The sequence below is a fragment of the Podarcis vaucheri genome, assembly GCF_965113315.1.
Source record: "Podarcis vaucheri genome assembly, chromosome: 9".
NCBI classification, from domain to species: Eukaryota; Metazoa; Chordata; class Lepidosauria; order Squamata; family Lacertidae; genus Podarcis; species Podarcis vaucheri.
This window is the reverse complement of record NC_138767.1, coordinates 12,055,015-12,078,895: the sequence shown is the minus strand read 5'-3', so window position 1 is coordinate 12,078,895 and position 23,881 is coordinate 12,055,015. Positions and strand designations below refer to the sequence as shown.

The following is a 23,881-nucleotide window of genomic DNA, read 5'->3' as shown; positions in this document are numbered from 1 at the left end:
AATTTCTGGAGGCTCTCTTACATCAGCCAGAGTTAACAGGGCTTTTCGGAAGTCGCCAGATGTGTCGGAGCTGATGTCGTCCCCAAGACTCTTCTTATAAACTGGAAAGAAAAAGCCCATAAGCAAAATTTCAGGGACCAGGAGCAGTAAGGAATGCCATGCATACGACAATTCCCAGGCTATAGACCCCATCTTTAGCCTCACAAAGGCCACAGGAGTGCCGATCTGAGTCCTCTTGATTCCACAGCTCTAATTTTGGCCCACAGGCAAAGAGAGGCTGCCCCACACAACTAAAGCCTTGTTTTCCATAATCTCAAGTATTATTTTTTTTAAAAATGCTTGCCATCTCACACGAAATCAAACTGGTTCCAACCAAGTTTCTCCTAACAGTTTAAGGAAGGGCCAGACAGCTGCTGTGCCTCAATATCCTAAATCTGAAAGATGCCTTTTGCCTGACAATGGCCTTGGAGCATGGAGGAAATTTCTAGAAAGGCCTTAATGGCTGAACTTTATTCTTGGAAGCTCCGGACCACAGGCTAATGTGTGTCCTTCTGAAGAAGCTGCAAGGTATCCTGGGAGCTGGATAATGAAGATGCCAGATGTGTCAGATGTGGGAGGAAATTCCACAATTTAAGGGCTGCCACAGAGAATGGCCTCTCCCAGGCTACCCCACTCACGCTGAACCTCTGGAGAACCAGCAAGGACCTTTAGTGGCCGGAATGGACCTGCTTAAATCACCCTGCTGTCATCCCAGTTAGATAATATTCTGATAAAGGCAGATGTTAAGTCAACCCTTTTGTCAATGGAAGAAAGGTATGGCTTTGCCTTAGAGTCAGTCCTAAGGGGCAGATTATGGGACAACTTCAAAGCCATAAAGGGAGCATAGAGTCCGGCATCAAAAGGATTTAACACCCAGTTCAGTGTAGTGTTTAGAGCAGTGGTGTCCAAACTTTTTCAAAGAGGGCCAGATTTGATGAAGTGAAGGGCCGTGAAGGCCCACCAAAGGGCCAACCAACGAACCAAGAAATAAACTGCCACAGGGGCCGGATTAAACTGACCGGCGGGCCAGATTAGTGTCAGATTCGCCTTTGAGACGGTGCCAACAACTGGGCTCAACCTCTTCAGCCCCGACTGGGAAAGCACTTCCAGAGACCTTCCACTGCGGGGAAGCAGGTCTAAGTGCAATGGACTCACAACTTTGAGCTGTGAGACCAAACTCAGTGCCAAAGTCAGCGGAGCACAGCAGAGTATGAACTATACAAACGACGGCTCTGAAGCATAACTTCTTTATTCTTTTACAGCTACTGCAAACTAAAATAAACTAGTAACTAAAGACTAATGACTATCGGAGGCTACTGGACTGCATGAGTGTTACAGTTGCTTAAGCAGTCATCTTATCTCTACATAGATAACACTCAGACTCCCACAGGGTCATAGAATCATAGAGTTGGAAGAGACCACAAGGGCCATCGAGTCCAACCCCCTGCCAAGCAGGAAACACCATCAGAGCACTCCTGACATATGGTTGTCAAGCCTCTGCTTAAAGACCTCCAAAGTAGGAGACTCCACCACACTCCTTGGCAGCAAATTCCACTGTCGAACAGCTCTTACTGTCAGGAAGTTCTTCCTAATGTTTAGGTGGAATCTTCTTTCTTGTAGTTTGGATCCATTGCTCCGTGTCCGCTTCTCTGGAGCAGCAGAAAACAACCTTTCTCCCTCCTCTATGTGACATCCTTTTATATTTTTGAACATGGCTATCATATCACCCCTTAACCTCCTCTTCTCCGGGTCAGGTTGGAGCGGAAGAAGCAACGAGCAGATTCCGCCCCCTCCTTTCTGAAAACATTGTTAGGAGATTCTTGCAATGGGAGGGGTGAAATATCCACAATTAGGCCCCTAAAACAGACTTTGGACATGCCTGGTTTAGAGTATAATACTAGGAACTGGGAAAGCAGGGTTCAATTCTGACTTGGCCTTAAGCTCACTGGGTGATCTTGGGCAAGCTGCTGTCTCTCAGTCTAACCTTGCTCACAGGGTTGTTGTGGGATTCACTGAGGAGCGAGGAAAACGTTGTGCTTGCGCTCCTTGAACAAAAAAAGGTGAGGTAGGGATACAGTAAATGAATAAACATAAATTTGTATTTCTCAGCTGGCTGGCTTAACTCAAGGCGGTGGTCAAGTAGTGAACCGCCTCTTCTGAAACTTGCCTGCTCATACCCCAACACACACACATCCCTCCTTAATCAACCTTTCTCATGCTTGGGTCCCCAGCTGTTGTTGGACTATAACTCCCATCATCCCTAGCTAGAAGGACCAGTGGTCAGGGATGATGGGAGTTATAGTTCAGCAGCTGGGGACCCAAGCTTGCGAAACACTGCTTAAATTCAAGAGATACACTTCCTGTTGCCGTGTTGTTTAGTCGTTTCCGACTCTTCGTGACCCCATGGACCAGAGCACGCCAGGCACTCCTGTCTTCCACTGCCTCCAGCAGTTTGGTCAAACTCATGTTGGTAGCTTCGAGAACACTGTCCAACCATCTCGTCCTCTGTCGTCCCCTTCTCCTTGTGCCCTCCATTTTCCCAACATCAGGGTCTTTCCCAGGGAGTCTTCTCTTCTTTTGAGGTGGCCAAAGTATTGGAGCCTCAGCTTCAGGATCTGTCCTTCCAGTGAGCACTCAGGGCTGATTTCCTTCAGAATGGATCGGTTGGATCTTCTTGCAGTCCATGGGACTCTCAAGTGTCTCCTCAAGCATAATTCAAAAGCATCAATTCTTTGGCGATCAGCCTTCTTTATGGTCCAGCTCTCACTTCCATACATCACTACTGGGAAAACCATAGCTTTAACTATACGGGCCTTTGTTGGCAAGGTGATGTCTCTGCTTTTTAAGATGTTGTCTAGGTTTGTCATTGCTTTTCTCCCAAGAAGCAGGCGTCTTTTAATTTCGTGGCTGCTGTCACCATCTGCAGTGATCATGGAGCCCAAGAAAGTAGCTGGACAGCTGGACAGAATTCCGAGGGCCAAATGGAAAGGGCTGGAGGGCCGGAGATTCCCCCCGCCTGCTTTTAGAGGACATCGCCAAGCAATTAACCACAATCGTTCGCTTGCAATGCCAGCGGGCCTCCCAGAAGTCCATCACGGCTCAATAAACGTGCTCTCCAAACTTGTGTTATTTGCCTGGCTCAGCTTGCAGGGCTCCCCATTAGAATACGCCGTGCTTGAGCATGAAGCTAAATGCACTCCTAGTGAAAAGCTTTACCCACTTCACCAGGAAAACAGCCATAAATCTTCCAGATATTAATCAAAGCCATGGGCCTCGCTGCTACCCCCAGAGCTGTACCGGCTCCAAGTATAGACTCCGCTGGGCTGGCTGCATTAAACTGCCCAATCCATCATGCTCAGCTTCTCTACAGCTCAGCAATTCATCTTTCTGAAACGCAGCAGAAGAGGAACCTTTCCAGGAAAGGACCTCTAAGAACCGAAGCAATCTGGGGATGGGTTGCAAGGAGGAAGACCTGCCAAGCATCCCAGCAAGCAGAAAAGTGGCCAGCTGATGTCAGCCAAAACTGAGTAAAGGGGATGAGGGTTCTCAACCTGTTGGTCCCCAGATGTTGTTGGACTACAACTCCCATCATCCCTGAGCTCTGGCCTTGCTAGCTAGGGGTGATGGGAGTTGTAGTTCAACAGCATCTGGGGACCCACAGGTTGAGAAAGGCTGGTTTAATAGCTACTCTCTTGTTTCATTGGTTTCATGACAATTACAGGTACGAACCGGTTGACTATAGACACAGACTTTGTTTGGACAAATATATTGATATCCGGAAAGCTTTAATACACAACGTGGTGGGTTATTGGTAACCATATTTAGACTAGGATAATAATGTCACTTATATCTATATAATAACCTATAGCATTTAAATTTGACTTTACTTAATGTGTTACGTTGCCCTTTTGGCCTTTCTTCTTTTCTCCCTGTTTCCCTTTCTTCACATTTTCTTTTCTTCCTTTATAAATGAATACATGAATAAATGAATATTCAGAACAGGTTGCTGGAGAAGACACCACATAATCTGTATATGTAGTTGAACTTAAGAGAATCAAGCCAGGCGAGGATACGAACACTATCAAGAAAAGGGATCTGACTGCCCCAAAACTTTGCACAAAGGGTTTTGAAAGTGTGATCACACCTGAACGCCCTTGACAGCATCAAAAAGCACAAAAAACCATCCTGGACCCACATTCAAAAGGATTTCTGGAAGGGCCCCAACTACATAAGGAGAGGAGTTTGGCCCTCATTGTTAATGTGGCTAATTGACACCATGGAGCCGGGTTTAATGAATCCTGCGATATATATTTTCAAAGGGCAAAGCAGCTAAGATTTAGAAGGGCCTGACACATTACTCCAGGCTGTTTAAGAGATTGCTCAGATATCACAGGATAACTTTGCCAGATTTACTCCTGAGATTTATCACATTATTGACTCATCAGAGCAGCAAGTAAGTCAGCCTCCAGGAAGCCTCTGTTTGCAGGGAAAGAAGATGCTCAAAATCTTGGTGGAAGAAGGAGGAGGAGGAGGAGGAGGAGGAGGAGGAGGAGGAGGAGGAGAGGAGGAGGAGGAGTTTGGATTTGATATCCTGCTTTATCACTACCCGAAGGAGTCTCAAAGCGGCTAACATTCTCCTTTCCCTTCCTCCCCCACAACAAACACTCTGTGAGGTGAGTGAGGCTGAGAGACTTCAGAGAAGTGTGACTAGCCCAAGGTCACCCAGCAGCTGCATGTGGAGGAGCAGAGACACGAACCCGGTTCACCAGATTACGAGTCTACCGTTCTTAACCACTACACTGGCTGAAGGGGATGGTATTCCACTGCAACAGACTAGCTTTCGCCTGCTTCATCCTCTCCAAGCCAGCCACTCCTCAGCTATCCAGCAAGAAAAGGTCTTCTCCCCACCCAGCTTCTTGCAATGACTGAAGAAACCTCTTTGACCGATCTCCAGCTAGTATTGTCTGCTGGAAAAGTAGCAATTACAGCACCTGCCTGACCAGAATCCCTTCACTCCAAGTCATCGTTACCTGTGTAATATGCCTGGGCTACTTCTTTCATTTGCTTGCTAGTCCTTGAGGCCAGGATCTCGATCAGAGCCTGCTCGTCCGTTCCAGCACCCTAGAAGCAAAAAGAAGAGTAAGAGGATTTGTTTAGCCTGGAAAAGAGGAGATTGGATGGCCATCTTCAAATATCTCAAGGGCTTTCAGATGGAGCAAGCTTGTTTTATCCTGCTCCTCGAGGGTAGGAATTGAACCAATGGCTTCAAGCTACAAGAAAGGAGATTCCGACTCAACATTCGGAAAGACTTTCTGACAGTAAGAGCTGTCCATCAATGGAATTGTTTCCCTCAGGAGATGGTGGACTCTCCTTCCTTGAAGGTTTTTAAGCAGAGGTTGGAAGGCCATCTGTCATGGATGCTTTAGCTGAGATTCCTGCATTGCCGGGGGCTGGACTAGATGACTCTTGGGGTCCCTTCCAACTAAGATGCTATGATTTAGGCACTTTCCACTGTAGGTTTCCATTGTAGGGCCTCCTTGGGGATCTAGCATTTAGCAAGCTTCTGAAGAGCCAAAAGACAAAATGTCAACAGAGGCGGTAACATCCTGAAGATTCATGGCAGCAGAAGGGAGATGGACTGAAGACAATTCAGCCAAGAACATCTAAGCTCCTAACTGACATCAACACAAGGGCTTTAAGTGAGTGCTTAACTTTTTCACTGAAGCCACAGGAGGCTTATTATTCCCTTGACTGCACCTATCGGGATTGGTTAACACCACTGGCGAACAGTCAATGGTGTGAGCTAACAGTTTAAATGGGTGCCGAAAGCATCAACCAATGAATTGATCAATCCATTAACTGCCGGTCCAAAGTATGGATTTTAGAACTGAGCTGCCCTCTGAAAGGATTGGTGGCACTGAGAAAGATATTTACAGCACATAGCGTCCCAGTTCATTGACACAAATGTGATGGTCCTTGTTGGGACGGAATGTCATGCCTGAAGCAGAACATCTGTGTGTCCTCTGGGGCCAAAATCCAGAGAAGAGGCATGCATACACCAGAGGAAACTGTATGGAGAGGTGGAGCTGTGCTTGCTCTTCCTCTGCTGAAGAGGCTAGCTGTTGCTCAGTTTTATGGAGCGGCTTGACTCCTCCGTTAAGTGACAATTGATGCAAGGGAAATGGCAAACAGAGGTCCAGCTTTGAAAGTGGCTGTAACCTCCACATGCCTTTTTCTGAATCCCAAACCATGTGCAAAGACAACTTCATTTAAAATGAGACATTCTGTAGGGATCAGACGGGATTACCATGAGGAATTATAAAATATACATCAAGCCATCATGTCCACGATGAAAGCATTGTGTTGACTGGGTTTGATGTATTGACGATAATTTCTGATTAAATCCCATCAGATTCTACATTCATCCCCTCTTCATGCCCTTTTGCCTCTGCTGCCCATTTCTCGTGTCATGTACACAGCCCAGTTGCTTTGCCAGGCATGCATCCTGGGCCATCAAGATAGTGGGCAAGTTTCCTTGATGTAGGATGTTAATCTTAGGGCCAGGAAACAGATCTCCCATTAAGGTGAGAATGGTCACTGTCCTCCTGGCCATCCTTCTTATCATATGTATTGCTTGTTTATTACCTCCAGGGTTACCAAATGCTCTTCTTTCTAGTTCTGTTCTTTGTTTACCCTGTGATTAATTAGTTATAGTGGTTTAACTTTCTCCCCATGTGGGTTTGTGGAAATGCTCAGAAGAAATCTGATTGGTTCTTACGAACACTCTGTAAAAAGTTCTTTTGTGAATAAAAACTACCTGGGCCAGGAGCAGCACAGGGATAGGCACAGAGAGATACAATTATACGCACCCTTCCCAGAGTCTTGCTGGTTCAAGTCTCTGTGTGTATTCTTATTAATCAGAGTTCAATCCTTCCTTTACTTTGGGAACGCCTCAAGTACGGTAACTATCCTTCCCTTACTTTGAGAATGCAACACATTCTTGCAATGCAATATGGCCATCTTTTAATTTCCTCAAAACAGTAGTGGATGCAAAAAAAATATGGCAAGCGAAATTTCCCAAACGAGTAAATAACAGAAGGCGCAGCGCTGCCTTCGTAGACTTACTTTCATGGATTTCTTCAGTTGTTTAGCATCAAACACTGCCGGAGGCGTTACAAGAGCCACCATTATACGCTCCAAATTGCCAGAGAGATCTCCCTTCAAAGCATCTTTCATATCCTTTTCAAAAAGAGAAAGAAACAGAGCTGTCAATGTTTCTCGCTGTCAAAAATCCTATCCAGGCTCCAAGGACGGTCTGCCCTTTACAGCATAGATAAACCGTCCACTGAATCTCTCTTTTAATTGTAGCTTCGTTCTCAGTGAGGACAAAAACCCGTGCCTGGGCAAGACCACTTCACACAGCACATTAAGCAGCCGAAATTTGTTTTAATTGTGGTTTTAAATCTGGGCTGCACGTGGTTTCATTCCATCACTGTTGCAAGCATGGCTTGTTTGTTTTGATGTCTTTCATCGCTGATGCTAACGTTTACATGCTGGGTTTTTAAGAATGTGCTTTGTTTTCAAGGTGCCCAGCAAATATTTACTGATGGGTGGCTATGTCAATTTAAAATAATGAGAGCAGCAAGAAAATAAACACGCATGGGAGGGTGCGCTAGGAATGACTGCTCCTCCATCCAAAAGATCCTTGCAGCTGGAAAACTAGGAGAAGGTTGTGTACATGGAAGAAAGGGGGGAGGGAGAGGGGGAGGGAGAGAGAGAGAGAGAGAGAGAGAGGAGAATCCATCATGTGTCACCTACAGCCTGATGTGGTCCAGACATGCAAATTGATAATTAGATCTCTGCCTCATCCCGGACTGAAGAGACCTGACCTCCTTGTCAGGAACTCAGCCAACACTTGAGTAGGACCTTGGCAGAGACACATGCCCAATTGGCATGTTCTCTCCCTCCTGGTCAATCGTTCGGGAGCTTCATTAGCTTTCTTCAGCCCGAACATCACAGTGACCGATGCCAACAGACACCGGCACACTTAGCGATCTGCAGAGTGTTCGCAGTTTGCGTAACAGACCTCAGCAACTCAGCATTTTGGCTAATCTACTTTATTTACATATAAACACACACATGGAGCACTGCAACATGGCTCCCTCTCTCTCCAGCATCAGACAGCAAAGGGGAAAAGACAAAGGACAAGAGTCCCACTTCACGGAACACAGTAAGACAAACATCCTGTCTCCGTCACTTCCCACTTTGTGGAGTCAAAACATATACCGTCATGTGATAGACAACAATCCCATGACTGCAATCATGGAGCAGGAATTCTAACACGCCTAACCTCCCAGGGATCCTCACTAATCCACCCTGACTGCTGATAGCATATGGCAAGCTTCCTCAACCTCAGCCCTCCAGATGTTTTTGGCCTACAACTCCCATGATCCCTAGCTAGCAGGACCAGTGGTCAGGGAGGATGGGAATTGTAGTCTCAAAACATCTGGAGGGCCGAGGTTGAGGAAGCATATGGCTTCATAGTCCCCCACCCATGTGTCCTACATACATACCGGGCACTACTTTCACCACCCTGTTTCTGCCCAGTCCTTAACAAATTCAGGATGCTATAAACAGGCTGGATCTCAAGGTAGCTTTGCAAGAACAACTAATGTTAGTCTGAGATGACACCATCTGCAGCAAGCTTCATGGCCGAGTGGGGCATTTTGAAGGCAGGTCTCCTGCTTCTTATGTTTGATAAGAACATAAGAGGCGTGCTGGATCAGGCCAGGCATCTAGCCCAGAATCCTGCCTTACAGTGGCCAGCCAGTTGCTGACACCCTGTTGGGAGTAAGAGATTCCCGATGGCTTCGCTCACAAGGGTCATAGGAACTTGCAAGCCCACTCACCATGACAAGGTGATGATCCAGCAAATGAGCGGTCATATTTAATGGCATCATCACAAGAGAACACCCTCCCCTTATTCCTGATGGAGTCTTTTGCAGCCTAGAGATCATCTCCGAACCATACCTTTCCTGCAGCTGCCCTGTACTCCTTCGCAATCAGCTGCCGCTGAGCATTCGATCTCCCCGTGAGGATGTCAATCAGGGTTTTTTCGTCAGTACCTAAAATGCAAAACAGAACCGATTAAAAAAAAAATAAGTCTAAAAAGTGGTTCAACTCCCAAGCTAAAAAAAATCAGAATAATCACATTCAAATGATGAGTTTAAATCCACTGCAATCTGCTACTCCCTACAACATATTTTATTGATTCGTTATTACATTTATAGCCTACCCTAAATGAGGTTGCATTTTAATGTTTTAATGTTGTATTTTAATCTTGTTTTTTAAGCTGCATTTCAATCAATTGTTTTATATTTGGTGTTAGCCGCCCTGAGCCCAGTCAGGGCTGGGGAGGGCGTGGTATAAATAAAATTATTATTATTATTATTATTATTATTATTATTATTATTATTATTATTTCTCCATGGAGCTCAAAGTGGCATGCATACTGTAGCTTTCCTTCCTCTTTCATTTTAGCCTCACAACAACCCAGTGAGGTGGGTTAGGCCAAGAGACTGTGCCTGGCTCAGGGTCACCCAGCAAGCTTCAGGGTTGAGTTGGGGATCTGGTCTACCAGGTCCTAGTCCAGGGGTCTGCAACCTTTAAGACAAAAAGAGCCACTTGGACCCATTTCCGAAGAAAAAAAACTGGGAGCCGCAAAACTCGTCATTATAAAAATAACTTTTTTGTCACTTTTTTATTATTTCTTTGTTTGACCCCTCAAAATTACTGCTCCTCATAGAAATAAACGTTAAACTAACAAGTTACCTTTTTGTGTGTGTGTGTTCTTCACTCCCCTTCAAAACAGTGACCAGCGTACATGCCCCTCACAATGTGGCGGGCGGGAAGGTGACATCGGGACGGTGCGTGACTAACGCACGCACCGCCCCCATGCGACGTCACAGCCATTACAGCGCCTGCCACAGTGGGGAGTGTTGGGGCGCACAATGCGCCTCCTCCCCTCGCTAGTATCCGCCCCAGAGCCGCGGCAAAGGTGTAAAAGAGCCACATGCGGCTCTGGAGCCGCGGGTTGCAGATCCCTGTCCTAGTCCAACACTCTAACCACTACACCTCGCTTCCCTGTTCATGCCAGGAGTGTTGTAGAAATTGGCCTACTGCACACAGGTGAATTTTGCCTTCTTTCTTCCACCCACTTTGCTCTGGCCCTGCTCAGAAGCCGTGTGGCCCTCGAAGGATTGCCCAGGAGGGAATGTGGCTCTCGGGCTCACAAAAGCTCCTTGTTCCTGCTTTATGCCCAGCAAAAAAGAAAACCCTGGTCCTAATCATGTGTGCTACTCAGGGCTGGCCGCTGCCAGGCTGGGTGTCAGGAGCAGGTCACTAGTAACTTAAAAATGCCAGTGAAAACTCTTTATCCAAAGGAACAAAACAGCTGGAGTGAGGCTTGAGGGAGATTTATAGAGATGGGGTGACAGGATGAGAAGGAGCTGGAAGGCCGGAGCGGGGACCCGCAGGAAGAAGGAGAGATTCTGGATCCTTTAACTCCTGTCAGGGAACATTGTGAACAGATTGAGAAATGTTTGAAAGCTCAGGAACGTTTAGAGGAGTGTAATGCTCAAATGATGTTGAGAAAGATTGAGGGCACAAGAAGAAGGGGACGACAGAGGACGAGATATTTGGATAGTGTTCATGAAGCTACCAGCATGAGTTTGACCAAACTGCGGGAGGCAGTGGAAGACTGCCTGGCGTGCTCTGGTCCATGGGGTCACGAAGAGTCGGACACGACTAAACGACTAAACAACATCAACATGCTCAATTGTCATCTAAGTCCCAAACAGAGGAGAAATGTACAGAGGAACTCTTTGACTTCTTGCATGCTAGAGACCATTGTATGGCTCATGAACCCTTCAGCAAATTGAAATAAATGTTAATATAAGCTTCTGTCCTCCTCATGCCTAGCTGATGAAAACCTGAGTCTGTTCGGTTTGAGTAAACTTGCAGCTCTGCACCCATGATATGAAAGCGAATGCAACTAGCTCTCTGGTAATTCTCAGAGAATTTAAGAGTTGCCAGCAAGATACATCTATGTTATGTAGGAGTTTTGCAGCTGCTTGACAAAGCGTTTCTGTAGATTTCGGATATTAAAGATATTTCCTGTCAAATGTGAAGGGAGAAAGAAACAAAACAACTCAGGAGGCCAGGCCTAGCAAGCGCAGCAACTCTTCCCAGTAGGTCTTGCTGCAATGAGTCAGTTGTGAGGACTGAAGGTTCCCACCGTCCCACAGTTGCCTAAGTCTCCTCCTCCCTCAGGACCTTCCGGAGCAATCTGAGACTCTGTTGCTTTGTCTGCCTTTGCTCCGCTCTCTTCATCCCTCTTCTGGTTCTGGGAAACCAGTGGGGACGGGAGCTGGTTGCAGCAGGAGGGGGAGACACCCATGCCTCTTCACCAGCCAGACGTGTCTCTGCCTCTTGGCTCCACCCCTGTTCAGCCTCCACTTCTACCTCTGAGTCTGGACTGCTCTCTCCACAGCCTCTTCCTGCTCACTAAGCCCTGTTACTGCTCCAGCTTCCGACACCTCCTCCTCCCAGTCTTCTCCCTCTTCCCCCATCTGACCACTCATCACCCTCTGGCTCTGAGGCATCTTCTCTTAGGGGTTCCCCAGCTGTTTCCTCCCACCGTTCCTCTGCATCCAGCCATGACAGCTGCCACAAGCCCCTCAATGGCAAAATATGGCAATCCCTGCAGAATGTACATTGGAAGAGCACCCACTAGTCCTTTTGTGATACGAATTCACAGAGGAGAGTTCCGTCGATAGCTATTAGCTATCAGAAGCAGATCACAAAATAATGAATTTGGGTTTTCTGGAAGGGATAAGACCAGGACATGAGATTTAATTAATTTATGACTAATTACTGGCTGCAGAAATTCCAACTGGAGGGAGGGGGGGACTGAAGCTATCACTGAGTGGGAAATTAAGTGCGGAGCTTTAATTAAACGTGTCGTGTTAACTTATTGGATCAATGGCACAGAAGGGAAAAAGGGGAAACTGTGGGAAAATGAATTGTTTAGATAACTTTGTTCTCATTCTTGTACAAGCAACCCTGATTTGACTGGAATGAATGGAATTAAATTCAAGAACTGCGGATCATCATTTCTGCGGACCACAGGAGAGTTTTAATTGCTAAGCTGGCATGGAATAATTAGCTGTTCGTTTGCAACTGAGTCAAACTCACTGAAATCAATAGTTTCATGTGCACCGAATTCGATGTGGGCCTGCTCTGAATATGACTAACACTGGGAAGGGCCATAGTTCAGTGGTAGAGCATCTGATCTGCATGTAGAAAGTTCTGGGTTCAATCTCCAGGTAGGGCTGGCGGACAACCTTGTCTAAAATCCCCAAGAGCTGCTGCCATCCAGTGTAGGCAACACTGAGTCTGATGCCCCAATGGTCAGACTCAGTATAAGGCAACTTTCTTTGACTCACAGCTGTCCATGGAGGCGCAGGTCAATTCTGTGTCCAGGGCAGCTGTCTAGTTATCTCCCGCTTGGACTACTGCAACGTGCTCTACATGGGGCTACCTTTGAAGGTGACCCGGAAACTGCAACTAATCCAGAATGCAGCAGCTAGACTGGTGACTGGGAGCAGCCACCAAGACCACATAACACCAGTCCTGAAAGACCTACATTAGCTCCCAGTATGCTTCCGAGCACAATTCAAAGTGTTGGTGCTGACCCTAAACAGCCTTGGCCCTGTGTACCTGAAGGAGCGTCTCTACCCCCATTGTTTAGTCCGGACACTGAGGTCCAGTGCCGAGGGCTTTCTGGCGGTTCCCTCACTGCGAGAAGCCAGGTTACAGAGAACCAGGCAGAGGACCATCTTGGTGGTGGCGCCCAACCTGTGGAACACCCTCCCATCAAAGAAATAAACAACTACCTGACTTTTAGAAAACATCTAAAGGAAGCCCTGTTTGGGGAAGTTTTTAATGTTTGATGTTTTATCGTATTTTAAATATTTTGTTGGAAGCAGCCCAGCCAGATGGGTGGGGAATGAATGAATATATATATATATATATATATGCTTTCGTAGATTTTCACGGGTACAGGAATGCAGGTTTTGGTGTCTTCGGGTGTCTTCCCGTGTAAGAGTCGGGGTGTCTGTGCGACGTTTCGACGAGGTCTCACTCGTCATCTTCAGGCTGGTGCTTTCGGCTTCTTGTTACTGGAACTGGTTCCAGTAACAAGAAGCTGGAACTGGTTCCAGTAACAAGAAGCCGAAAGCACCAGCCTGAAGATGACGAGTGAGACCTCGTCGAAACGTCGCACAGACACCCCGACTCTTACACGGGAAGACACCCGAAGACACCAAAACCTGCATTCCTGTACCCGTGAAAATCTACGAAAGCATATATATATATATATATATATATATATATATATATATATATATATAACGGAAGTTTACGATAATTTGCGTTTTAGTGTCATTTTGTTTCACAGACTATGCAAATCAATTGTCAGCTGTTATGACTAATGTTTGTGTACCTGATACGTATGTGTGTGTTTTAAAAATTAATAGCGCTGAAAGGGTTCTTGAAAGGTCATATAGCAAAAGTGAGGGGCAGGTGGGGCTCATTAACCTGGGAAGGTATCCCATGTAGGAGAAGGAAAAGTCTGACACTAAATCTCTGCTGCCTTATGGGATATCTTCGAGAAAACAAAAATGTGAAAGAGTAAACCTACAGAAATCCATAAGACGGTTGGATGGCATCTTGCCAGTGTGGTGTAGTGGTTAAGAGCGGTGGACTCGTAATCTGGTGAACCGGGTTCGCTTCACCACTCCTCCACATGCAGCTGCTGGGTGACCTTGGGCTAGACACACTTATCTGAAGTCTCTCAGCCTCACAGAGTGTTTGTTGTGGGCGAGGAAGGGAAGGGAGATTGTTAGCCACTTTGAGACTCCTTAGGGTAGTGATAAAGCGGGATATCAAATCCAACCTCTTCCTTCTGGAAACTCCAGCAGTCAAGCTGGTGCCAAATATTTTGCTCCGTGTTCCTCCCATCAGCAGGGCCAAGAGGGGGTGGGTCTTGTCGTCTGGGCAGCCCAGGCCCTCCATCCACACTGCCTAAGCTTGCACACCAGAGAGGTCGCTTTGCTGCTGCTAATGCAATGGGTTGACTTCACAACCCTGGAGGAACACTACATTTTCTCTTGAGACAGAGGGAGGCCAATGTCTGTTAACAGATTTCCCAACAGATACAGAAAGTTTTTACTCCTGCTCGGGGGTGCAATTTGCATCAGGCTCTCCACATGAGCGGGTGGTGCTGTGGTCTAAACTGAGCCTAGAGCTTGCTGATCAGAAGGTCAGTGGTTCGAATCCCCGCGACGGGGTGAGTTCCCGTTGCTCGGTCCCTGCTCCTGCCAACCTAGCAGTTCGAAAGCAGACCAGTGCAAGTAGATAAATAGGTACTGCTCTGGCGGGAAGGTAAACAGCATTTCTGTGCGCTGCTCTGGTTCGTCAGAAGCTGCTTAGTCATGCTGGCCACATGACCCGGAAGCTGTACGCCAGCTCCCTCAGCCAATAAAGCGAGATGAGCGCCGCAACCCCAGAGTCAGCCACGACTGGACTTAACAGTCAGGGGTCCCTTTACCTTTACCTGCTCCACATGAGCTACATAAGGGTCAACTAGGGAGGCCCTCAGGCTGATCCTAAAGTTAATCTGGGATTATCAGTGGTTGCTTTGCACAGTGTCCTGCGGGTGACTGCAGGCATCAAAGCCACAAGAGCTGGTGCAACACTAAGGCAACATGAAGCAGACTGAGCCAGAGGCAGAAGATGGTGTTTATACAGAAATCCTAGGGTGAGGCAACATCTGACCAGATCTTCTGCCTGCCTGCCTGAAACAGAGAAGGACGCAGAGGACCGAGACCACTTACCTATTCCCCGAATTGCTTTCCGAATTGCTTCAGCATCTCTCGATGCATTAAAGCCAGGAGCATCCCGAATCGTTCCCCTAGTGCCAACCTAAAATAGGGAGAGCAGGGAGAAAGGAAGTGTCCATTATTATTATTATTATACCAAAAATGGAAAACCAGCGAGGTCCCAACTAAAGAAGAATGGCAACTTAAACTGATGGAATATGCGCAGCTTGTGGATCTAATATACAGAATAAGAGAACAAGAAGAACATACATTTAAAGAAGATTGGAAAATGTTTATCGAATATATGGGGGGAAATTGTGTACACTTGAAAACGTTGGCAGCATTAAGATAAATTCAACAGTGTAAATAAGTTTTGATGGATATAATAAAGGAGAACCATGGGGCAGGGTCCAGGATGCTCAGATTACTTCCACCAGACCTCCCCTTTCATGATGTAACCGTGATGTATGAGTGATGTAGTATGGGGTGGGGTGTAAAATGGGGATTAGCAGCTAATAAAAGTTTGGGGGCTCTTTTGTTTGGGGCTTCCATCTTGTTACATCTTGTGGCAGGTGGGAGTCCTGTCGCGACAGTCTTCAAGAAAGACCAAGCCTACTGGCTGCTTCTTTTGCTCTGGTATTCCTGGCTGGTGTCCTTGTTTTTTTGTCCAAGGGAGCCCTCGGATTTCTCCGTTAACATTATGAAGACATTAGCTACTCTACACAGAGCTATAAAAGTACCTTAATATACAAGTTAAGACATTAAACATTAAAATTTATAAGCTAAAATTATCACATGGCCACTGATATATTAAAAAATAAGGTTAATTAATACAATGTGCAATTATATTCGGAGTTTGGTGATAAAGATGGAATATAGCTTGATGTAGATAGGGTCAAATAAATTCATCTCCTTTACAGTTGGTGGCTACCTTGGCTATATAATTTGCTCTAATTTTCCTAGCGGCAGTTGCAAAAAGTGCTACCCGCCAGGTCACATACTTATCTGTGTCTGTGAGGAGATATAAAATCATGTCAGAGGTGTTCTGGCCAGGAGACCTTGTGATTATAGGTGCCAAAAATCTTTCTCTTGCTTCATTATATAAGGGGCAGCGCAAGATATAATGCATAAGTTCCTCTCCTTCAGAACATCCCCTAATGCAGACACGTTTGTTTGTTGATATGCCTCTGTGTCTCCCATCTCTATAAGCAGAGTTTATTGTATTTAATCGTGACTCTGTAAAAGCTTTCCGAAGTTGCACAAAAGTCAATTCATTAAAATAAGATGTGTGTTCATAAGCCTCTCTAAGTTTAAAATATAATGGGGCAGCAAACAAATCAAAGTCCTGGCCTTTTGCTTATAAGATCTGATCTAACCAGAGGAGGCCAGAGGAAATTCACTTGGGTGTGGATAAGGGAAAACGAACACACACCATAGGCGCCGACTCCATGGGGCTTGAGGGGGCTCGAGCCCCCTCAAAAAAATTTGGGGGGGGGCTCAGCCCCCCCAATAATCTCGGGCGGGCGCCCTTCCAGCAGAGCGCCGCCGCCGTCCCCCGCCTCCTCCTCACCTGCTCCTTCGCCAGCCAGCCAGCCGCGCGCCCTAATCGGAGGCACTGCCGGAAATCCTGCGAGAACAGGGGAATCCCGACTGGCCACACCTCCCAGCCAGCCAATCGGCTGGCTGGGGGGCGTGGCTTGCCCTATTTAGGGCCGGAGCCACTTTATTTGCATATTCATGAGCTTATTTATTATTCATGAGCTTTCCCGGGCCCCCCCAATATTTTTTCTAAGTCCGCGTCCCTGACACACACACACACACACACACACACACACACCCAGGAGCTTATGAGCTCAGCCATTCAGGAATGTTGACTTAGTTCATCCACTGGAAACGAAGAAATAAAAGCAAAGCAGTTTTCCTGATGCCAAAATCCTGCCTGCGTGGGGCTCTGAACATGCTCAAATTCAGCCACAGTCAAGAACAATGAAAGGCACATGCAGCTCGCACATTCCTGAGACTGCGCACTGTGCGTGATAGGCTGTGAGGAAGAGCTGGAAATGTGCAAAGAGAAAGCCAATCCTTCACATCGTGGAGACAAAGTGCGGTTGAAGCCAGGTAGACAGTGAGTCAGGGAAGTCTTGCATGTGGGCATTACTCTGCTTTGTACACAAGTTTTGTACACATTTGCTGGCTCCAGGATGTTTGCTGAAGTGGAGACATGAGCTGCCGTCTCCATCTTCTGCTTCCTTCCTGTTTCTGTAACGGACTAAACTGCCTGTGGCTCTTCAGTTCCCGCAGAGCAGCCTTCTCCTACTTGGGGCCTGCTAGCAAGGGCTGATGGGAGTTGTAGTCCAAAGCTGCAGGGAGCACACCTGTTTGAGGGACCCTGCTGTGATAACCTTGACAGAACCACAGCCTCATTGTATCTAAAGTGTGTGGATGTCGTAGCCACATTCCCAACATATTTGGAAATCCTTCCACAAAAACTGGCCAGGCCAGTTTTTCAGGTCACGTTCCAGCCCTATCACCTCAGCAGGGCCCACATTGCTGCCACCAGCCCAAGACCCCCATACTGGGCTTCGCAACCCCCTGTTTTAATTTTCCACAGTGCCCCAGAGTGCTGCCACGTTGGGCATTCTGGAACATTCTGGGAAATTAAAATGGCGGCTCATTGCTGGAGGAGACTCTTGAGAGTCCCATGGACTGCAAGAAGATCAGACCTATCCATTCTGAAGGAAATCAGCCCTCAATGCTCACTGGAAGGACAGATCCTGAAGCTGAGGCGCCAATACTTTGGCCACCTCATGAGAAGAGAAGACTCCCTGGAAAAGACCCTGATGTTGGGAAAGATGGAGGGCACAAGGAGAAGGGGACGACAGAGAACGAGATGGTTGGACAGGGTTCTCAAAGCTACGAACATGAGTTTGCCTGGCGTGCTCTGGTCTATGGGGTCACGAAGAGTCAGACACAACTAAACAACAACAACAAAATGGCGGCTCATAGTCGTGTGATGTTGCTCTCAGGTAAAGACACCAAGAGAGGGCACATCAATGTTACCAGAGAGTGACTCTCCTCAAACCTAGAGGCAGTTCCTGAACCTGATTTTTCTGTCACCCTGGGAGCTACTTCTCGAATTTCTTCCATGGCGATATTTTGCCCAGAGAGAGAACTCGGATGTGGGAAACATTTGCTACAAAGCCAAGGCTCTTGCTAGCATTGAGGAACAAGGCCCATCTTTCATAGCTTATTCTCTTCTCCCTAAAAGAAAAGTGACAGCTTTGGAGCTACAAGATTAAATGTGGGGTTTCCCCCCCCCTCCACCTCTGGGATGAGGAGTGACCCATTTGCAAGATAACGTAGGACTCCTGCTAAGGAAAGTGGAACAAATTTCCGGAAAAATGAATGAATGAGCGAGCAAATGAATGAATAGTAGTGCAATCATCACATTAGAGAAACCTTAACAGTTTAACCACATGAGTCTGAATCCATCTATCAGTTAATTACCCTTGACTGAGAGGTTTGTTACAAATTCTACAAAGAAAGGAAGTGGAGCAAAAATTTTCATTATCAGCAAGATGATATTCTGAGGAGGCTGGGGGAATAGAAACCTTAGAAAGGACTACTGCTCAATGATAGAACACATGCTTTTTATGCAGGAGGTATTAACTGAGTCATGTTCATTAATTTCAATGGGTCTAACTCTGAGTAAAAGTTAGTTGAATACCACACCTGTCTGAAAATACGCCCTGTCTGAAACTAGAGAGGTGCTGCCACTCAGTGTGAACATTACAGAGATAGAAAGACTAATGGATCTGATTTTGGTGCAAGGCAGCTCCCGATGTTTCAGAATTTGCTTTTAGATGATGCCCTTCTCAGAAGAGGCTAGCTGGCTGGGATACTAACAGACCTTAAGCAAAGCTGTGATCTCCATACTAAACAAATAATTTCATTATCCGGCAATAGTTTTTCAAAATGGCACATGAGCAAAACAGCCAGAAGTGTGTCATGCAAAGGACTCAGACTTTCTCTGTTTTTTCTCTCTAAAGTTCAGTCTCCAAGCAAACAGAGATGATCCCAAATGCACAAGAGTAAGGTATGCAGACGACATGATTTTACTCACCCAAACAGAAGCCATTATGATCTTCTCTCAGAATGACTCTGGAAGAATAACCAGATGTTAACAGAATGCAACACGGGGCATGTTATTATAAAATACACTAACACAAGAAAAGATGTATGTTCTTGTAAAGACTCATCTTTTCCACCGGGCTTTCTCTGACTCCTATGATCAGACCTGGATTAATGTGTATCAAACTCCTGAATCTGTTTTATTTGCTTTTACTTGTTTTTATACAGTTGGGTATTTTTAGGGTCTATTTTTAATTTAATGAACACTGTTTTTATATTGCACATAGTGAGCACTACTTAAGAGGTTTTTGAAATATTAAAGGGCTTAAAAATGCTATAAAATAAAATGAAGACAATTAGCAGTCCATTCTTTCCAATACATTCCTGCGGCAATTCTCCTGATGTTGCTGCTGAGGGTATCCAAACCCCGTTCTGCACCTTTTAAGATTCACAATAACTCTACATCTATAAATCTATAGTGAGGCCTGCACACACACTGTGAAACTGGCAACAAAAACCAGCTCCCTCTGACTGTTGCGGTCAGTTAGCTATGTCTTCCTGCACTCCATTCCACCACAACTGTTTTAGGCACCATTTTGCCTGAATGAAGCACACCATTGTTTGTTTCCAAACCATAGTATCACGTCTTGATTTGAAAAGAGAACTACAGCTTGTACAAGCCACAGTTTGCTACATTTCGACACAACATCGTGTTTCAAGTTTACAAAATCTCCATTCCCATACATTCCCACTCCTCAATAAAAACAGGCTTCTGAATAACTCACCATTCTGGCCTGAGTCACAGGCCACAGGGAATGAATAGCAGAGGGAATACACTGTATATCTAACATCCTCCCACCCATGGTTTATTTTATTTTTTTACCCAGAGAACTTTGGAAACTGTCCAAGCTCAAATACGCAACACAGGAAAAGGCGTATTGACTCAGATCCTTAAAGAGGGATGTTCGTTTGCCACAAGCACACAGGGCTTAAAGCATAAAGTTAGCTCAGTGTTTTGCTTGGGAGAAATTTGCCCCACCCAACCTGAAGTTATGGAAACAAGGGTTGCAGAGGAGTAAGAGCAGTTAGAGAACTTTCCTCTGCTTCTCAAAACCAGGCTTAGTGAAGGAAGGACACACCAGAGACAATGAGGGAAAAGCCATCTCTTCAAATGTGGGTCTTCCCCAGTATCATATAAAGCACAGGTGGGGTTCTGGTTTAGATAACAAATGGGGTATGCACGCAAGGCATACACCTCTCCAAGCAGAGCTCACTTCAGCACCTGATAAAATACAGTGGTACCTTGGGTTAAGTACTTAATTTGTTCCAGAGGTCCGTTCTTAACTCGAAACTGTTCTTAACCTGAAGCACCACTTTCGCTAATGGGGCCTCCTGCTGCTGCCGCGCCACCGGAGCCCAATTTCTGTTCTTATCCTGAAGCAAAGTTCTTAACCTGAAGCACTATTTCTAGGTTAGCGGAGTGTGCAACCTGTAGCGTATGTAACCTGAGGTACCACTGTATGCTGCTTTGAGACAGACTCTAGGCAGTTCCAGATTACTGTTATTTTTTTAAAGTGATTCAGTCACATGCCAACAAATTAAGGTTGCACACAATCAAAGGCACTACTGATCAACAAATCTGCTTTAAAAAAAATTGAAAAGGAAAGTAGCAATGCAATTTACTAGAAAATATGGGATAGCCATTGCTTCACACAGTGCTGTCTAACCTTCCCACAAACAGATCAGAATTAAAGGTGTCTAACCAGCCCAGACAAGGGACGCGGGTGGCGCTGTGGGTTAAACCACAGAGCCTAGGACTTGCCGATCAGAAGGTCGGCAGTTCGAATCCCCACGATGGGGTGAGCTCCCGTTGCTTGGTCCCTGCTCCTGCCAACCTAGCAGTTCGAAAGCATGTCAAAGTGCAAGTAGATAAATAGGTACCACTCCAGAGGGAAGGTAAACAGCATTTCCGTGCGCTGCTCTGGTTCGCCAGAAGCGGCTTAGTCATGCTGGCCACATGACCTGGAAGCTGTATGCCGGCTCCCTCGGCCAATAAAGAGAGATGAGCATCGCAACCCCAGAGTCGGCCATGACTGGACCTAATGGTCAGAAGTCCCTTTACCTTTAACCAGCCCAGAAACCTTGTGCAAACGACTCAGGAGGAGTGAAAACCAAGGAAATCATAGAATTGTAAAGCTGGAAGGGACCCTAAGGATCATCTAGTCCAACCCCCTGAAATGCAGGAATATGTAACTGTCCCATATGGGGATTGAACCTGCAACCTTGGCACTATGCTCTAACCGATTAAGCCAGCCACTGCTTAGCATACAGGTCATCTAGAAGCGACCTGTGGAGGTAAGCAGGGCATTGAGGGTTCAGCAGCCCTTCTTTTCTTCCTGCACTGAAGCACAGACAGTGTAGATGTCGACTCAAGCTGGCTTCAGACTGTCATAGGGTTATTAAGAGTTTATCAGCCTTCACTATCTCTCAGGGCTCATACAGATTGTTGGTTTTTCAAGAGACCAAGGTGTAATGGGCAGTCATATAGCAGGTTTCCCAGAGAGTTTACCAAGTGTTGATCAACACAGTCTCTATACAAACCTAGAGCATATTAGCAGGGAAAGTTGGGATTACTCTGCCCATACAGAATTCCATCTGTCCCAACACACTCTCTCCAAAAGCGGCTCGCTGAAAGAAAGCGTGATTAAGACTGCCACCATCACACTTTTAACCACGGCATCATATTATATACCAAGATATCCTGCCAAGGTTTCATTAATGTAGGGTTGCCATATTTCAAAAAGTGAAAATCTGGACACAAACGTTGTAAAGCCTGTTTTGGCAAAGTTGCTGAGGTTTTTTTCCTTCCGCATAATCTCAAAAAAAGTAGTTTTTGAGCTATTTTAAAGGAAATTCACCAAAATATGCACTTCCAACATAGATTGCCATATGTCCAGATTTTCCCAGACATGTCAGTGACTTCCACCCAAACACCTGTTTTCAACAGCCAAATCCCAGCTATGTCCAGGAAATTCTGGACGTGTGGCAGCCCCAATTAATGTCTATTATAGATAACAGCCACAGATAGACCGATGCTCCATGAACTTCTCTAATCCTTAAACCAAATTAAGTGTCCAGATTTTTTACATGGTATAGTCCTCTCAGGACCACCCTGCTCCAAACTGCAGCTGTTTGCAATTGTGTGTGTTATATATTATGAAGCTCCACCACATTCCCTGCACACGGAAAGCTTCTCCCTCAAATGCTTGCTTTCCATGAACTGAGAGGCCTTTGATCCAAGCCAGATCACAAGTCTGCAGTTCCACTCAGCTTTACCTTGAAGCATTACAGGAGTGCTGCTAACATGTGAAAGAGCTTCATTCACCCATGATTCCATCCCTATGAGTCATCATGCCCTTTCCCTGCACATTAGCAACACACAATAGGAAATATATCCTGCACCTCAGAGCAGTGGCGTAGCGTGGGGGGTGCAGGGGGGGGGGCCGGCCACACCGGGCGCAACATCTGGGGGTTAGGGTTAGGGTTAGGGGGCGCAAATCCACGGGTTAGGGGGCACAAATCCACGGGTTAGGGGGCGCAAATTACTTGCCTTGCCCCGGGTGCTGACAACCCACGCTACGCCACTGCCTCAGAGAGTTTCAAGAAAGCTCTAACAAAAATGGGTGTGGGGAGGGAGTGGAATCCCAAACCCATGTTGGGCAATATCTAGATTAGGACTGAGGTTGTTGTATCAAACCAGGCCAGAGATGAAAACCCATCGGAAGTCCTAAGCCAGGCTTGTCGGAATGGCAGGTCGGAGTTTCTCCCGCTGCACCCCTGAAGATTCCCAAGGCAACAGGAGTGTCAACTTGGCCTCGCGACCGTGGATGTCTGGAGCCGTGGGTGCCATTGCCGTGGCACGGAATTTTGTGGGTGCTCCTTGGGCATCCAGGGCCCCAGGGAACCCACACCTATGTTCCCCATCGAACGTTGCCTGGTATAGGCGCCGGGGCCCTGGGTGCTCGAGCACCCACAAAATTCAGGAGCTGGCACTCCTGATGGGGCAAAACTGCTGCCCCAAGCGCGCAGCGCGCACCGTTTCCAATAATCCCAGGAAGAAGCCGCGACGGCGCGCCAAGAAGGCGCGGCCGGGGCGCCTCGGGGTACGGCACCGGCCGAAGCGCGAGAGGTGCGGCACGAAAACGCGCGCCCGCCCGCCTCAATGGGGTCCCCCCGGCGCCCGAGAGGTGGAGTAGAAAGTCAGGCGTCCTTTGCTCTCGATGACTTACCCGCCAGCAACAGCCAGACGCGCCCCAGGAGCCGCGAGTTTGCAAAGGGAAAAAGCGCCCCGGGAGTGTAGCCGCTGCCGAGGGAAAGTTGCGCTCCGCCCTCGCTCGGCCCCACCTGCTGGGCCACGACGCCGGGGATGGAGGCAGGGCTCCCGGCCGGCCCATCCCAGCTCGCTGCCGGGTTATTTCTCGTCACTCTTGGTCTCGCTGCAACCCCGGAAGAGCCGGGAGGCTCGAACTGCGGCGACGCTCCTGCGCTTTGCTAAGAGTTGTGAGGCAGGCAGGCATCCCACAGGAAAAGCGCTCCGCTTTAGCACGACGTCTCTCAGCCTTTCTCTGGGCTGCATGGCTGCTGTATTAGCATCCCATGTATTTGCTCAGTGCGCGGGCGCTTGGCCAAAAAGGAAAGGGGCGCCAAAGCCAAGGGGAATTAAAAATAAAGGGCGTTTTTACGCAGCTGCAGAGTTGTTTTTCCATTCA

General features: G+C 46.9%; 1 protein-coding gene across 1 annotated transcript in view; it reads right to left on the bottom strand.

Annotated features, from left to right (window-relative positions):
- Nucleotides 1-23,533, bottom strand: part of ANXA3 (annexin A3) — a 33,172-nt gene extending 9,639 nt beyond the window's left edge. Inside the window, exons 1-7 of the mRNA XM_082236641.1 lie at nt 23,402-23,533; nt 19,105-19,142; nt 14,997-15,084; nt 9,070-9,164; nt 7,165-7,278; nt 5,070-5,160; nt 22-101 (exon numbers count right to left, since the gene is read on the bottom strand). Coding sequence (XP_082092767.1) covers nt 22-101; nt 5,070-5,160; nt 7,165-7,278; nt 9,070-9,164; nt 14,997-15,084; nt 19,105-19,119 — 483 coding nt within the window. The 5' untranslated portion in view covers nt 19,120-19,142; nt 23,402-23,533. The remainder of the gene's footprint in view (nt 1-21; nt 102-5,069; nt 5,161-7,164; nt 7,279-9,069; nt 9,165-14,996; nt 15,085-19,104; nt 19,143-23,401) is intronic.
- Between the last annotated feature and the right edge of the window lie 348 nt (nt 23,534-23,881).